The following is an 18,556-nucleotide window of genomic DNA, read 5'->3' as shown; positions in this document are numbered from 1 at the left end:
GTGTGTAAAGTCACCCAGTTTGTGATATTTCTGTTACAGCAGCCCAAAGAAACTAGTATATCAACCTTAAAAAAAAAAAAAACAGTAAATAGACTAAAAAAAAAAAAAAAACTGGTACACTGCACCCTCAGATGAAAATAAATTTTTATATAATTATAAATGAAGCTCCCTACTCCTAAAAGTTCTGTAGTTACTATGATTCTTTCAAAATGCAAAATGAAAATAAAACCCATGCTGTGCTTTCTAAAGTAACAACTTGAAACAAGAAGTTAAAAAGGCCACTGCTCAGTGCACAGTGCATTTTCAAAGTTTGAAAGTATACACTGTAGACAGGAAAAAGAGATTAATGAAAAGTTAATGTTTCTGAGTGACATTTACGGGGAGTAAATTTTTAGCAACAGCTGAACATGTTCCAATGATTTAATGTCTGTCAACTAAGAATTTCACACAAACCCATATACTCATACATTTCAGAGCTACAAAGAAACTTCAGAGTTTTAATAGTCCCAACCTCCTCATTTTACAATGAAAAAATCTGAGACCAGAGAACCCAGATCTCTCCTGCTTCTAGCCCAGATAATCGTCTATCTGGAAAATGATTCTCCCCTATGCAAGAGGCATGAGCTTTTCTAGATCCTCCAGATACTAGGGGAAAAAATTATATATGTTGTATTACCACACTATGTCCATTAATTGATTACCATTGTTATCAAATCAAAGATGAAGAATCCTAACAAAAGGGAATATCAGAATGAAAAAGCCCTAACTCCTGCAATTAAAAAGACTTCCTTCAAGCAGTTCAGAACGTTCTTATTAAAAGATCTAATAAAAGAACAAACATAAAAAAAAAACTGAAACAAAATACAGAGCTGTCAGCATGTAAGACAGGCCCACCGTTTTAACTGTCTACACTCCCCTGGGTCCTTCAGCACAGAAGTTAATAATGAATGGATCATCCACACTGAAGTATGTGCATGTGTATGTGGGTGTACACACATACCCACATCCAACCCCTAAAGATACACAGTATAGACACTATGTCTTCCTATAGGTCAAATATGTATGTGTATAGATGAAAATGTTAACCACATGTGTAAACATGGGTGCTTGTGTGTTTATATATGCATGTACATCACATGTGCATGTATATCACAGCCCTTTGAGGGACAGAATCTTTAAATATAAACAGTGTTCTTTAGATTTTACTGACATAAAGTACTAGTATAATACAACCTTTTTTTATTAGTTATTTAAGAATATTCATTTTAGAGGAGATAACCAACCAGTACCAAGAGCAAAGCAAATGAAAGTCCAACAGGCATGAATGAAACCAAAGCAAAGCCACTGTGGAAGTCTCATTATGAACAACAAAATCAACTAGGGTGATCTTCCAGGTACAAAGAGAAACTAGAAAGCACAGATACTGTTGAAAGGAAATGGAGAAAAAAGTAAACCCAGCTTGCAAGTTGGAAGACTATAGTTGACAACATGAAAGATGGGATTCCTTCATGAAAATCAGCAGTAAGGCAGCAGTCAGGAGGGCTCAGTCTGACGGGTCAACTGCTTTTTCGCAAGGCAGCCCAGGTCCCATATCCTCTAGCTATTAAAGCACCATTTCTAGTTGGGAGCTGAAAGATGAGGCAAGTTGAAGGAGTACCCTATATATAATTTAAACACGATATTAAAAAAAAAATTTTTTTTAATTTACCACTTTTTAAATAAGTAACATATGAAACAAAAGCATAAGTACTTCTACACAAAACAGACCAAGAAAGAACCCAGACCTGAAAGGGACAGATGACTCAAATCTAGAATCAGTCACCATTACCGAAAGGGTAGTGTATATGCTATTACATATACAAGTGATAATTTTGGACTGTATTCATGTTGAAGAATTGACGCTTTTGTACTGTCGTGTGGGAGAAGACTCTTGAGAGTCCCTTCCCTCAACAATCCCCTTGTTGAGGACAACAAGGAGATCAAACCAATCAACCTCAAAGGAAATCAACCCTGGATAGTCACTGGAAGAACTGATGCTGAAAATGAGGCTCCAATACTCTGACCACCTGAGCTGACTCACTGGAAAAGACTCTGATGCTGTTTAAGACTGAAGGCAGGAGGAGAAGAGGGAGACAGAGGATGGGATGTTTGGATGGCATCACCGACTCAATGGGCATGAGTCTGAGCAAGCTCTGGGAGACAGTGAAGGACAGGGAAGCCTGGTGTCCTGCAGTCCATGGGGTCTTAAAGAGTCAGACATAACTTAGCAACTGAACAACATGCCAACTATCTCCCCTTGGAGAAAACTGCCCAAACTGCAGAATCCATGGTCCAGTCTTAGCGGAAAACTGTTGGCCTCATACAAGAGAGACTCATACTTGGTTTCCCATCCTAACCCCCGACTTGTCCCAACCTGAGATGCACCCACCTCTAAACTTTCATTTCTGAGCTCTCCTCACTGGTCCTACCCTTACTCATCCCATGGGACCCCCTTGGGCCTCAGACTTCACCTGAACACTTCCTCAATCTCCTGAGAGTCCTGGCCACTGCCCTGCTCTAATCTGAGCTCCCAGTGCTACGCTTCTTCCAGATTTCCCAATTCCTTTGGCCCTCCTTTAGGCTCTATGCTTTCTCCCTGTCCCAGGGAGAGTTCCACCCTCAGTTCCAGGCTTTCCTATTATCAGGGCTTTTGAACTGTGGTGTTGGAGAAGACTCTTGAGAGTCCCTTGGACTGCAAGGAGATCCAACCAGCCCATTCTAGAGGAGATCAGTCCTGGGTGTTCATTGGAAGGACTGATGCTGAAGCTGAAACTCCAATACTTTGGCCACCTCATGCGAAGAATTGACTCACTGGAAAAGACCCTGATGCTAGGAGGGACTGGAGGCAGGAAGGGAAGGGGACAACAGAGGATGAGATGGCTGGATGGCATCACTGACTCCATGGACGTGAGTTTGAGTGAACTCTGGGAGTTGGTGATGCACAGGGAGGCCCGGCGTGCTGTGATTCATGGGGTCGCAAAGAGTCGCACACAACTGAGCGAATGAACTGAACTGATCCCTGGTTTAATTCGGTCTTCCACCCTAAGCTCTCTTTTGAATCAGACCCAGGTGTTCCTCACTCTCTCCCTCATCTTCTTGTTTATCATGATAAAGTCCTAAGATGGGATCCAAGTTGCTAGTCCCAAACCCACCTCTTCTCTAAACTGTCCTGGTATTTCCAGACTCAGGCCTCTAACACAAAGAGAATTCTTTCTCTCTGGGCCCTTGGTTCATCCTATCTTTTATACATCTTTCTAGATTACTAAATAAACATTTAAAGTGTCAAATCTTTTCCATTTAAAAATGAAAATTTTTAATAAAAAAAAAATACAAAAAAACTTTCCTTCATTTTCCTCTACAGCTACTGGCCCCAGCCCCTCTCCCCTCCTCCTAACCATCCTTCTTAAAAGAGCTGCCTCGTCAGACATCTCCACTCTGCCTTTCCCATTCACTTCTCACACCACTTACAATGTCTCTTCACTTCCACTCCTCTCCAAAAGGAATTCTGCTAATGTCACCTCCGAACAGCCAATTCCACAAAACATATTAAACCCTCAAGTTACTTGACCTTTATGCACTCTTGAAATACTATCTTCCTTAGACTTCCTTAACATACTCATATGCTTCTTGTTTTCTTCCTATCTCTCAGGCAAGTCCTTTCAGTCTATTTGCTGATGCTGTCTCTAATCGGTCATTCAAAGATGACATTCCTTAGAACCTTTCCCCCACCTTTTTATCTTCTCAGTTTACATTTACCCAAGTGAACTTAACCCATACCTTTTGCAATCTATATACCTGAAATTCTCAAATATTTATTTCCAGCCCAAACTGCTTCTCTGAGCTAGACTAGCAGCATTCCATTCCTGATGAATGTCCCTCATCTTATCACTCAAACTCAAAACGCTTAGAAATGAACTTAGAATCTTCCCAACTCAGTCCATCACAGCCACAACCCCTGAAAACAAAATTTCCAACCCCTCACTTTGGTCTTCATACAAGATTTCCTATCCCAGAATACAGCACCACATCCACTTGACTGTTTACGTCTGAACACAGGAGTCTCTTTAATAGCCCGTCTTTACCATCCATAGCTTTTCAACCATTAGGTTCTGTCCATCCTCTGGGCATATCTCTTACATGTACTCACTTCTTCCCACCCACACTGCCACTACTATTATCTCCCTCCTGGAAGTGACGTCACCGATCTCTCAGTGTCCTCTCCTCCTCTCCCTTCTGCAGCAGACTGTATTTTTCAAAAATGACTCCATCGGTGCTGTAGTCCAAATACTTTTTCCAGAACCCTCCCATTCCCCATTAAGAGGTATGGTCTGTTTCTCTTTTCTCGAATTTGGGTAGGATTTTGAAACTACCTTGATGAGCAGAATGCAGCAGAAATAATGCTGTATGACTTCTAGGTCAGAAAAGGCAATGTAGCTTCCATCTAGAGTTCTCTCTCTCTGCCTCTCTCTCAGAATGCTTGCTCTTGAAACTCAGCCATTATGTTTTAAGGAAACCCAGGCCACATGGAGAAGCCACACTCCAACTCCCTCCCCCCATCGCTTTTCCTGCAGGCAGTGAGCTGCTAAGTTATAAGGAATCTAAGCAGCCTATAGAGAGGCCTATGTGGTGAAGAACTAAGGCCTCCTGCCAACAGCTATATGAGTGAGCTATCTCGAAAATGGGTCCTCCGATCTAATCAAGCCTGCAAATAACTACAGCCTGCTGATACTGCAACTTCATGGAAGATTTTTAACCAGCCAGAATCACTCAGCTAATCCTCTCCAAATTCTTGACTAGAAAGAATGAGATAATCATGTTTGCTATTTTAACCACTGAGTTGTGGGGTAATTTATTAAGCAGCAATACATAACTAACAAAACGCCTATGGCATCTATCATATTTTTCCCTTATTGCGCTTAACACATTTGCAATGAAAAACTAATATATATGTCTTCCTGACTAAACAGGAAGAAGCATACAGACGGAGACAAAGCCTGACTTGTTCACTACTATATTCTCAACACCAAGTGATGTCTAATACCATAGTAGGGACTCCAGAAATATTCAGTATGAGAAATGTCAATGTTAATATCTCTAAATTCATAACTACAAATCTGTTATTAGATAATAATAAAACTTTATGCTAAAGTGTGACATCACCAAATGACTTAAGACCTTAATTCGAAACAGAGATATTAATTACATACATATGTATATAAAACATACATACTGATATGGGGTATGTATGTGTGTTTATCAAACTATTAGTATACATAGAATATACTGCATTTTTTTTTTTAAACTGGTCAGATCTTCCAAACTGTCTTCAGGCATAACAAAGAGATATTTTTGCGCTGTTAAACGTTAAAACCTCTGTGCGCTTATCTGACAATGTGTAGTTGTAAGACAAATGACTTAAAATCAATTATAGACACATAAACATGAATCTATGATCGTGCACACACACCTGTATGTTTGTGTATACAAACACACCCACCCCTCCCCCTACCATAACCATGATTATTTGTTTAAAGGCTAGTGAAGTACCTAAATATACAGAAAACTACTTAGGAAATAATGTTCATCAGCAGACAATACTGATTCAAATGACAACTATAAGGGACAAACATCTTGGCTCTCTACTCAATAAGACAAAATATGTGCCTGACTTATGCCTGAAAATTCCTAGCATACACTATTATATGTAACATATATGTTAAAAACCCAATCTAATTGATGTTGTTAATCTAATCAGGATTGCCTCACAAAAAAGGAATACATATACTATTAAAAACTGTCATTCTTGACAAAGGACAAAACAAATCTGTAGCTGGTAATCACACTCCTTTCTCTCAAAAGAAGACAATAATTAATTTCTCCCCTCCAACCTAATAACTGAGTCCTTTACCTCACAGTGGAACAAAATAGAGCTGCCCTTACACATAAAATCAAAGTTTAATTCTGAAAATACTAAAGGAACAGGAAAACATGATGCATTCTATGGAGTCCACTTTTCCTAATAAAACTCTCTCAGGGAATTTAAGAACAAATAAACAGAAATCACTGTCCATATTGTGAAATTAAATAGTTGGAAAAAATGTTATAGCCAATCTTTATTATTTGTTCTTCCTAAAAGCAGTTAAAAGTAAGATACATGGCTCATTCACTTCAAACAAATAAAACAATAAATAATGGTATGATACAATTTTTATAACACTACTTGCCAGAGGATCTCAGTGATTAAACTGTTATAGCTCATACAAACCGGCATTCAGAAGAAAGCTAAAGAATGGAAGAGCATTACCTGACAACTAATACCGGGAGAAATGATGTTTCTGTATCATGCTTTCTTTGCAGCTACTGGGTTATCTTGCTGAAAGAAAATTTTGCTTGAGGAACACTAGAAAGAACACTGGTCTGGAGCTTTTGTTTTGGCTCTGATCAAAAAATGAGACCTCATGCCAAGTCACTAAATCACTCCTTGATTTTATTCACTAACAACATTGGGGGCTAATAGTAGCTAAGTCCACAAAGGCCCTGTCTTTTATGATGTGCAGTTGAAGTAGTAAGTCTTCAGTAGCAAGTCCTAACTCAGGGCACTCACTAATAAAGAAATCAGTAGGCTCACTTCTGCAGAGGTACCCAAGACACACAGCAGTCTGAGACAGATATGAATATTGCCAATAAGTGCATCCATGTAAGATGCAAAAAGAAGAGAATACAACAAAAACTACACACAGGAGGTACATATAGTCAATCCTCTTAACATCACACTTTTTATCAGAAAGGGCCGTTTTCCCCCTAAAACAGTCAAAGGCCATTTTATTCTTAAATCCCACTAGGAAATACTATTTATCCAAACAGAGAAAAAGGAAAAATAGAACATGATATTGAGAAAAAGTCTAGTAGCTACTGTTTTCCTTTTATGTCTAACTGTGAAAATCAAGTTCACATGTAACTTCTGAAACCATTCTTGGGAGCCACAAAACAATGATCAAAGCTAAAACAATGCCAATCCTAATAACATTTTTACACCACAGTGAGGAATATGTTCACTCTGATAGAAATATTAAAAACCTGCATAGCTCCTGCAGAGGATCTCCCTTTTAGCAGTAACAGCAGTGCTATTACCGAGGAGCACACGGAAGGATTCAGAGCAGGCAGGCAGGCACACCTGGAAATATGTGACCACCCCTCTGACTTCTTCAACAGCCAAGAGTATCAACCACTCCTCTCATCTCTTTATTTTAAAAAGAAAGCATCTAAAAGCAACCACCTCAAATATTACAAAGGATAGGACAAAACAAAAAACAGTAGTATAATAATATGTTAGTGAACAGCTCTAGGGGCTTTCCTGGTGACTCGGTGGTGAAGAATCCACCTGTAATTCGGGAGTGGTTTGATCCCTGGGTCGTGAAGATCCCCTGGAGAAGGACATGGCAACCCACTCCAGTATTCTTGCCTGGGAAATCTCACGGACAGAGGAGCCTGGATGGCTACAGTCCACGGTGTCGGAAGAGTTGCACACAACTTAGCAACTAAGCCATTAACAGCTCTACGGCACTGACTCTTCTACTGGTCTCTGAATGAAAAGAAGAACTATATAGAGAAACGTACGTAATAATACACAAGAATATTGTCTACCACAAATACATATCCTCTAATTATTGTACCAGCACCATGCCAGGATTAATACTTCAGCAGACTCTCACCCTACTGTTCCTAGTTGGTGAAACATCATCAAGATTCAAAAGGCATAGAACTAAAAAAAATGAATGTGACTGTAACCCCATTACAACCATGTGTCTGTCTAGAAGAGAACAAAAATAGTATTTACAACATGAAAATGCAAATACGTTGAGAGGACAACTGATGAACAAAAATATATCAAAGAAACTGGAAAGTTAATTTAAAAATCATAAATTGTATTTTTATGATAAAAAAGCATTTATAAAATAGTTAACTGCCAATTTCCTTTATTAATACCACCTTGCAAATCCTTAAAATGCTGTTTCTTACATTTCCTAAATAAATGAGTATTAGCACATACTTTACAGTACCAGAGTCAGAAGGAGCGTTCACAATCAACACTTGAAAAGAGAAACGCTGAAAGGAAGTAATTTATATTTGTTCATGAATTCAGGCAGGTATATACTACAGTAGACTAAGGCAATATGATAGTAATTTAGAGTGGCTCTGAAGATAAATGGAGGAAAATATAATTCATTTTTCATTCACTTATTTTATAATGTGCTCAATCACTCAACATTAAAAATATTACATGCCTAGGAAAAATATCACATTGGTATTAATTACTGAGGAAAATCAGGAATTAGATAAAGCATTCTTTCAAAAGGAGCAGACAGGTGACAAAAAAGTCAAGAGTTGGATAAAAAAGGGAATTCCCTGGTGGTCCAAAGATTAGGACTCTGCATTTTCACTGCTGAAGGCATGGGTTTCATCCCTGCTAGAAGAACTAAGATCTCACAAGCTGTGCAGAACCCACGAGGTATGGCCAAAAAAAAAGGTTAGCTAAGAGAAATAACTTCTTCCTTCATTTTATACAAATAGTATAAAATATACTGTTGTAGAACAACCACCTTTAACACTGCTATGGTATTTTTTTGCATTGCCGTAGTATTTAATGCATCAAGACCCAATGTTGTTCTATTCAACTAGTTTTACATTTCCATTGGAAAATAAATCAAATTATGGCCTAGTCTGAGGAGGAACAAGTAACGTAAGACTGAATGACTTGTCAAAGATGGTCATAATCCATCAAATTGTTATTTTAAGTTTAGCTTTCAAGAGGTTAAGCTGCCACCTCTCAGTAACTATTTAATGTCTCCTGTAAGAAGCCGACTTGCCTTAAAAATGCTCGGTGCCCTCTGACCCGCTTTAAGTACACTTTCCCCAACTTAAAGCCTTGAGTAATTCCCTTCCCACTCCACTGCCCTCCTCACCACACGAGCCAGGCCCAAGCTACCACTTGGTCAGAACCCAGAGCTGCCCCAGCATTCATTCCCCTCAATGGCTGAGCACTGGGATACCTCTCCTTACACAGTCAGCTTTGCAGGACACACACCTGAACCTCAGCTGGAACTAAGCGCGCGTGTTCCAACAGTACTCAGTTTCCACACACAAACAAAACGTCTACAGCCACTTTAACAAATTACAAGAGCAGTGCCGCACAGCACTTAAAGAGCATGAGCTCTGGAGCGAGCATGCCCGAGTTCAAATCTTGGTTTTATCATCTTTTATCAACTGTGTGATCCTAGACAATTATTTTCTCTCTCTGCCTCAGTTTTCTTAGTGATAATAACATCCGTAAGACTTTTGCGAGACTTGGAATAACGCACAGCAATAGTTAATTGTTCAAGAAACCCAGCCAAATCCCATGCTGAAAAACAAAACCCTGATAACAAAACAACTGCTTGACTGGTACAGCAATCATATTTATCTATACTGTAGAGACCCATGATGTCACAACTGCTGATTTTATCACTAAGGCCAAAGTTTAAATTGATTATATCTTGACCTGTCAACCCCTACTTTAAACAGCCAGACTAGAGACTAAACACACACTGTACTTTATTTTCAGGATATGCTTGGGGAACAAACACAAACTGACATGTCTATTCCTGAAGAAACTTAAAGATTGAAGACTCCATTCACTATGGTAGCCACTGGCAACATGCGGTTACTAAAATAAAAATAAGCAAAACTAAGGAGGGATATAACTATGCCAAAGCCTTTCACTGCATGGATCATAATAAACTGTGGAAAATTCTGAAAGAGATGGGAATACCAGACCACCTGACCTGCCTCTTGAGAAACCTATATGCAGGTCAGGAAGCAACAGTTAGAACTGGACACGGAACAGACTGGTTCCAAATAGGAAAAGGAGTTCATCAAGGCTGTATATCGTCACCCTGCTTATTTAACTTATATGCAAAGTATATCATGAGAAACGCTGGGCTGGAAAAAGCACAAGCTGGAATCAAGATTGCCAGGAGAAATATCAATAACCTCAGATATGCAGATGACACCACCCTTATGGCAGAAAGTGAAGAGGAACTCAAAAGCCTCTTGATGAAAGTGAAAGAGGAGAGTGAAAAAGTTGGCTTAAAGCTCAACATTCAGAAAACAAAGATCATGACATCTGGTCCTATCACTTCATGGGAAATAGATGGGGAAACAGTGGAAACAGTGTCAGACTTTATTTTTTGGGGCTCCAAAAATCACTGCAGATGTTGACTGCAGCCATGAAATTAAAAGATGCTTACTCCTTGGAAGGAAAGTTATGACCAACCTGGATAGCATATTAAAAAGCAGAGACATTACTTTGCCAACAAAGGTTCATCTAGTCAAGGCTATGGTTTTTCCTGTGGTCATGTATGGATGTGAGAGTTGGACTGTGAAGAAAGCTGAGTGCCGAAGAATTGATGGTTTTGAACCGTGGTGTTGGAAAAGACTCTTGCGAGTCCCTTGGACTGCAAGGAGATCCAAGCAGTCCATTCTAAAGGAGATCAGTCCTGGGTGTTCACTGGAAGGACTGATGTTGAAGCTGAAACTCCAGTACTTTGGCCACCTCATGCGAAGAGTTGACTCATCGGAAAAGACTGATGCTGGGAGGGATTGGGGGCAGGAGGAGAAGGGGACGACAGAAAATGAGATGGTTGGATGGCATCATCAACTCGATGGACATGAGTCTGGGTGGACTCCAGGAGCTGGTGATGGACAGGGAGGCCTGGCATGCTGCAATTCATGGGGTCACAAAGAGTCGGGCACGACTGAGCAACTGAACTGAACTGAAGGAGGGGTAAATTAAGAATTCAGGTTTAACAGATACACATTACTTTATACAAAAACAATAAACAAGGTCGCATTGTATAGCACAGGGAACTATATTTAATATCTTTTAGTACTCTATAATGGAGAAGGCAATGGCTCCCCACTCCAGCACTCTTGCCTGGAAAATCCCCTGGGCGGAGGAGCCTGGTAGGCTGCAGTCCATAGGGTCGCTAAGAGTGGGACACGACTGAGCGACTTCACTTTCACCTTTCACTTTCATACTGGAGAAGAAATGGCAACCCACTCCAGTGTTCTTGCCTGGAGAATCCCAGGGACAGGGGAGCCTGTTGGGCTGCCGTCTATGGCGTCACAAAGAGTCTCGGAATCGACTGAAGGGACTTAGCAGTACTCTATAAAAGAAAAGAATCTGAAAAAGAGTGTATGTGTGTGTAAAAGAATCACTTTGCTGTACACTGGAAACACTGTAAATCAACTATACTTCAATTAAAAAATAAAGTAGAATTAAAGTACAAATTCAGTCCACCTCTCTTACAAGCCGTCTTTGAAACAGTCTCCATATGTGGCAGATTAAGTACTCCAACCATGGTAGGAAGGTCTTTCGGAGAATGCTGGTACAGCCAGAGCCCTGCAGCAGCAGCACCGCTCCGAAGGCCTCAGCTCACCATTTTGTGACGCTCCACTCATCAGTATGGCACAAACATGTTAACCCAGTGCACCTCTAGGAGAGGAAGAGCTGGAGACTAGAGCTGACCCAATGCAAGGTCCAGCAGACTAATTAATTCCAGTTCCAATTTCCATCTCATCAGAGAATAATGTTCTACAGCTATTAGCCCAAGTAGTTTCAAGCATAAAGCAAAGAGGAGATGATCAATTTTTACTAAGTTAACAGCTTTACTTAGTACACAGTTTTACTTCACATTCCACTTCCTCTCCTTTCCCTCAGTTCAGTCTACTCTAAAATAAAGGGACTAGGAAGTTTGTTTACCAATGGCAAGTAACAGCTGGGATTTACTAAGTAGCTATGTGGCAAGCAAGCTGGCCATGGTTCTCCCCATGCTATCCTGCCAAGATGAGGAAAAAGGCAAGGAACCTAGCTGCTCCAATCTGACCCAAGAACTCTGAAATCCGCAAGGGTCCCTTCCTTTCTCTTTCTCATTTCATTCAAAGGTGTGGCAGGCAAATCATAATTCCACAGTTATGAAATCATGACAAACTATTAGAAAAGATAGAACTATAATCTCTCTTGCCAAATCTGGGTCAAGGGAGTTGTAACAACTTTAAAGGACTGAGCTATGAAAGAAACCTGAGAATACCTGGCTCAAAATGTTACCTGTTCAGAGATGCCTCAGGCTAAATTAGTTTCACTGTTTCCTAACATTTCCAAAGCAGTATCCTGCATAACTTTTAAAGTAATTTTATTCTGCAGTTTTGAAAATGTTGAAGTACTTTTAGTACTAGTATCATACATCAAACATTATTCCTTCAAAAATCAATCCTCTCTGAAGTATTAGAGGGCCCCCAAAAGATTTTTAACTAGTATTTATTATTAGCAAAACACAACTATTTTGAGGTCAGGCTGCTTTATGATGAAGAGAGACCCAGAGAGAGTTGTCAGATTTAGCAAGTAAAAATGCAGAATGGTCTCTCAGAATTATTTTTCACAACTGCATATGAATCTACAATTATCTCAAAATAAAAAGTTTATGTGAAGAAAAACCCAGGATACCCAGTTAAAATTGACTTTCACATAAACAAGAAATATTTAGTATAGCCCAGGTATATGTGGGACATACTTACACTAACAGGTTATTTGTTGTTTATCTTAAATTCAGATTTAATTAGGTGCCCTGCATTTTATCTGGTCACCCTAGACACCAAAGGATTAGCCTTAATGGCATCTGGAAAGGCAAAGAGTGGAAGTCCTCAAAATCTGAAACCACATCAATATGGAGAGGGTAAATATAGACAATGGGTGGAGAGGTGCCTGTAAAACATGTAGGGGCGTGCCTGAGGGCAAACCTTAAGGCTCTGAGAGCGCAAGAGAATCCTGTCAGAGGAACTTTCTTCTGCATTAATTGTACTCAATTCTAGATCCCAACCTGTTAATTTTAACCTGTTGACACAAATCCCGAACAGTGCCACAGACTTGAGCCTCTCCACCCTGCTGGGTTCTGGCTTGCTCTGAGTGAGGGACTCTAGAAATGCCTCTGATTCTGTTCCTACACAAGAACTAAACTTTGAACCTCTTCCTTCCAACTGTGGCAGGCCATCCACTGTTTAGATGAGTAGTGCCTGGTTTAGTTCTATTACATAAGCCAAGACCCTGGCTATACGGTCTCTAAAACAACTGCTATACACAGTTAAGATTATCCAGTTGAGGTTTAAAAATTGGTTCTGGTAGTCATTTTAAAAATTTAACATTTGTAAACATCTTTGCCATTCCATAAATCAAACTCAAATGTACTTTCCTATTCAAAAACTTTTAGTCACAGATATCTCAAAGATTAAAACTATAAAAATAGACCTGTTAAACTGAATTCCAGTTAAAACTGGATTTTAAGGAATAGGGGAAAAATACACATTTACATAAATATTAATATATTCTTCAATAATTTCTGATAATGGGAAGCTATAAACCAGAGGAATTAAAACCAAATACTCTCAAGTACCAAGTAGGTAATGTAAATTACTTAATGAGCCACCAACGTTGGAAAGAGTGTTATGGTGAAATAAATATCTATCACCCCAAAACTGATACACACTGGTTTTGCAACTCAACCCCACTCACCTGACTTGTGGTAAGCCACTTAACATTTGCAACTTTTCTCATAACCTATACACCGACCTGATATACCAGGGATAGGCATGAACCGTAAGTGCACAACATTTCACACTTACTCCACTCACCCCACTGTGATCGATTCAATGATGATCTCAAATGATTAAAGAGATACAGCTGGACCTCTGACAGAACAACTCAAGCCAGGAATCTCACTCTACTTCCTACTGCACCTGAACCTACAGGATGCAACAGGGAGGTGGTTATAGTTATTCTATAACCACAACGAGAAAGTGTGTCCAATGCTGGAGTTAGCTAAAAGGAAGCAGAGCTGGCAGACGGAGAGGTGGCCAACTCTACCGTGAACTTCTCAGTTTTTTGAGACAACTTATTTAGTTGTGCCATTATTCAGTTAATGCCAACAAATAAACGCTTTTCTCAAGCATTAATTTTTAAAATTTTCTACTATTGCAACCAAGCGAGTCCTAACACAGGCATTCAAAGTCCGTTTTCTAAAACAGTTCAGACAAACACACGGTGCTGCGTTTGGCTTAGGGGCTGCCAGTGTACAAGCATATGCGGATGCCAACCCTGTGGTTTTATTTATGTTCTTTACAAAATATTTTCATTGTAAGATACAGTATATCTTAACATTTAGTATACCACTACTAGCCTTCAAAACTACATGTAACAAAAGGCCAAGAAGCAACAGCAGCCTTGGTTGTCACTGTATAAGATACATAGATAAGGGGGACCCGAACAAACTTTTTGGCCAGCCTAATACATACACTCACCCTTGCTTTAAAGGTGTTAATGTAAAAAATTAAACTTATAACAAATGACATTTCAACTTAGAAGGGCAATAAAAATACATTTTAAGTCCTCTGTAACCTCCTTACTAAATAAACTCCTCCACCTAGGAATCCTAATTAAACCAAATACACTTCCTGTTACAAAAGTGATATTCAAGATAAACTCCCCATTCTCAAAAAGATCCCTTCTCAAACAAAAAGTAAGCACATACTACCATAAGACAGCAATAGTGAAGAATCACGGGCAGAGAGATGTATTTCAAGGCAGAATCCCTTGGAAAACAGCCTGCATTTCTACACTGGGTACTGAGCTTTCTTTAGGACCTTTCACATCTGATTACCTCCAGCCAAGAAGGGTTTTTAATCTTCCTTTTACAAAGTGGGGTGTGCCCCAGTTCTTGAAATCTATGCATAATAAAAAGTGGTGAGAGGGAGTAAAAGACAAGTTAACCCATGACAGAAAGACACGGCAAACATTCTAAATCCATGCTGCCCAATACAGCAGCCATTAGTTATATGTGGCTATTAAGGACTGATAAAGTGGCTAGTCTGAACTATGCTGGAAGTGTAAAACACAGACCAAATGTCAAAGATATAGTATATATTGTTTACATGTTGAAAGAATAATTTTATATATCTGCATTAATATAAACTTTAAAATTAATTTCACATTGCTTTTTAATTAGTAGTATTGCTACTAGAAAATTGAAAATTACATTTGTAGCCTGCATTACATTTTTATTGGACAGCACTGTTCTAAGTCATAGCTTTTAAATCTGAGTTTAGAGTATTTTCTTCATTTGAAACCATTTCTAAAAGAGATAAGCATCTGCCAATTTACATGACCTACATTTTCTGTCACACCTCCATACTTCTCATACAATCTCTTAGGACTTGTTAATACCAGTGAACAATACAAATCAGAATAAACGTATTAATATATAATATAGATTACACTTGAACATTATGCTGTTGCTAATACATTAGTGCTTTGTAATGCATATCGTTAAAACAGAAATCCATTAATACAAATCCATTTCAAGAAGTGGTTAATAAGCCAATCATAAAGTCAACCTAATTCCTAGAATTTTATTCGCCAGCTAGGTATGGAAGGCCACATGTGGTTCCAGCTAACGACAACTGGGCTTCTATGATACTGTAATTAATGCCTGTTGCTTGTGATATTCAAACCCTTTGAATCCCCAAAGTGCAACAGCCAGAAAATTACAGCTTCCTTGTAAACTTCCATTATTAAAACACAAAAACATAGACAAATATCACTTTTTCTAGTCACTGAATATACAAAAGTGAGATAAGCACTGTCCTACAGGAGGGTTAAAAAGGTAAAATTATAAAATCTCATTCATATTTGAAAGTAATATATGAATAGATTTGAAGGATGAACTGCATCCAGATCATTTCCCCCTAGAACCATCCATTTGTCGATCAGTTCCAAGTCTCTTTAACCACTACAATTCACATTACAGGCTTATCTGCTACACCTCTAAACACCAACACTCTGCAGAGATTTCCTACTACCATTGCAGGTCAGGATCCTTACCTTCAATTTTGAGTCTCACCAGGCTAATCTCTATTTTCTTCTCTACTTTTCTGCCTACTTCACTACATTGTGCTGGAACAAACCTACTTTTATCTCGTGCTCCATTAACCCATCCCTTCTCCAAATCTTCTCTTTTATTGTATTCCTACTTCCTGTTCCCCCACACATTCATAATGGGGAAAGAGATTTACACGACTCAAGACAAAACACGATTTTATTTTTCTTTTCCCCAGCTATTTAAGAAGCTCTTTAAATTCAACTTTCAACATGCAAGCTCTCAACTTTCAAAAGGGTATAAAGTTATTTCTCATCCAACTATCTTTCCTGAATAAGTAACATATGTTTCCTCATACTAATTTACATTAAATGTAATAATTCATTTCTAAAACTCTAAAGTTTGGAAAGAACTTTGTGGTCCCCAAACTTCCTGAAATGTTCCTCCTGAAATGTTACGCATTAAGTATTTTTCTGCAGGCTTTCAGCACGTCTTTGAAGCAGCCCAAAAGGGCTTCCCAGGTGACTCAGTGGTAAAGGATCTGCCTGCCAACACGGGAGACACAGGAGACATGTGTTTGATCCCTGGGTCAGGAAGATCCCCTGGAGGAGTATATGGCAACCCACTTCAGTATTCTTGCTTGGGAAACCCCATGGACAGAGGAGCCTGGCAGGCTAGTCCATGGGGTCATGACATGCATGCACAAGGAGTGCCAAGCCCTCTAACAATGTTTCTAGTTTTTGCTTCTTTAAGAACTTAAGTTCATATCTTTCACCTAACCATTATAAACCTTGGTTTACATCAGTATGATTTTTATTTTTGTATTTTTATTACTGATATGATCTCTTTATGAATAAACACATAGCCTGTAATGCCCAGGTAAACATTTTCCCTGTGTGTTTAAAGTTTCATTCCTTTTCACAGCACAAGAGTTTTTACTTAACATACTGTAATTTCAATCATCTCCTTTACACTTTTGCTAACGGATTCAAAATTAATCCTTACAAATCAACTATACTTCAATAAATAAAAAAAAAAAAAGGAAGTTAATTTTCAGGTCTAATCACAGCCACTGCACTATACAACCCCAGAGCTTTCCATTTATCCTGAATACAGAGTAGTACAGTGTGAATGGTATCCCTGGAGTGGTACAATGTGGATGTTCTGGTTCAACCAACAATACAGATGCCCATTTTACAAAGTAAAACCAGTTTGACTTTTCATGATATATTTAAGATTTTCACCCATCTGGAGCTTATAAAGTTGTGACTGACAATTTAAAAAATCACTATTCATTTATCCAAACTTCACTTAGTAAGTAATTGTGATTTCATGTTTTGGAAAATTTAACAGATTTTTTTAAGGTATCTGTTAAACTCACTGTCAATCTGAGCTTCTATTCAACAAAACTTTAAAAAATACATATATATCTTCCTTGTGCTAGAAACTGGGCTAAATGCTGATAATGAAGATTGCAGAAGATGATTGCTGAACAAAAAAATCTTAGTCTTACCAGAGAAATAAATCAATGACCATGCTGTATATTTTCTTACTCTGTCCTACTCATCGTTGCTATTTGTGGACTAGCACTATTTTTTGTTACATTAATTGGTTCTAATACTTCATTTTGTCAGAATGTCCTTCCATAAACAGACCTGTTTATTTTTCCATATAACTACTACTTACCATTACATGTAACAACTACTTACCATTACATGTAACATATACAAGTTATATAATATCTAGCTCACTAAAAAAAAAAAAAAAAAAGATGAAATTGCATTATCCGCATTCTGAGAAAGGAGTTAAATAACTTGCTCAAAACCTCACAGTTAATTTGTGGAGCTGGGACTTGAACTCATATTTGCCTAACTGCAAAGCCCTTTATCTGGGTCAGCTGGACTTCCTGGCTATATACAAGGACAGTTTGAGCTTGCCTCCTCTGTGCTGGGGGCAAGGGGCTGGGGCGGTGGTGATCCAGCTCTGCTTTTCCAGTATGAACTTTGTATTATAGTCACAGTTAGTACCTAATTACAATTCAGGTACCTTGGTTCCCCCCACCCCTAATTTTAAAATAACGGTTCACAAGTATTTTCAACAAATAGGATAACTGGCTTTCTGTTAACGGGGAGTATATTTTATTTTTTTAAGGAAGAACTCTCTTCTACCTCACTGTTTGAGAATCAGTTAAAATACACCAGATGGTGCTCAACATCACAAATGAAGGCAAATCCAAGCTACCAGGAGATGCCACTTCACACCCACTGGAATGGCTCTCATAAACAAACAGACAGAAAGTAAGAACGGCAAGGATGTAGAGAAAGTTGAGCCCTCATACGTTATTGGTAAGACAGTAAAGTGGCAAAGACTCTGTAAAAGGAGTTTGGCAAGTGTAAGACATCGCAGTTTCACTCCTAGGAATACCCTAAAGAACTCAAAACAGATATTTAAACAAATGCCTGGACACACAAGGCCAGCAACACTATTCACAACAGGCGAAATGTTCAAACCACCAAAACGTCCATAACTGATGAGTGGGGAAAATGTACCAAGTG

At 38.8% G+C, this 18,556-nt stretch overlaps 1 protein-coding gene across 8 annotated transcripts in view; it reads right to left on the bottom strand.

Annotated features, from left to right (window-relative positions):
• Positions 1–18,556, bottom strand: part of UBE2E3 (ubiquitin conjugating enzyme E2 E3) — a 92,155-nt gene that overhangs the window by 54,666 nt on the left and 18,933 nt on the right. Inside the window, exon 1 of one of the 8 annotated variants that reach the window (XM_086371204.1) lies at positions 13,643–13,683. The exons of the other annotated variants lie outside the window; for them this stretch is intronic. Within the exon in view, the coding sequence (XP_086227330.1) occupies positions 13,643–13,668 (26 nt within the window). The 5' untranslated portion in view covers positions 13,669–13,683. Of the gene's footprint in view, positions 1–13,642; positions 13,684–18,556 lie in introns of those variants that run through there. 8 annotated transcript variants of the gene reach the window in all.

This window comes from Bos grunniens, chromosome 2 (assembly GCF_055505025.1).
Source record: "Bos grunniens cultivar Pamir isolate PY7600 chromosome 2, Bosgru_T2T1.0, whole genome shotgun sequence".
NCBI classification, from domain to species: domain Eukaryota; kingdom Metazoa; phylum Chordata; class Mammalia; order Artiodactyla; family Bovidae; genus Bos; species Bos grunniens.
This window is presented reverse-complemented; position numbering and strand designations above follow the sequence as displayed.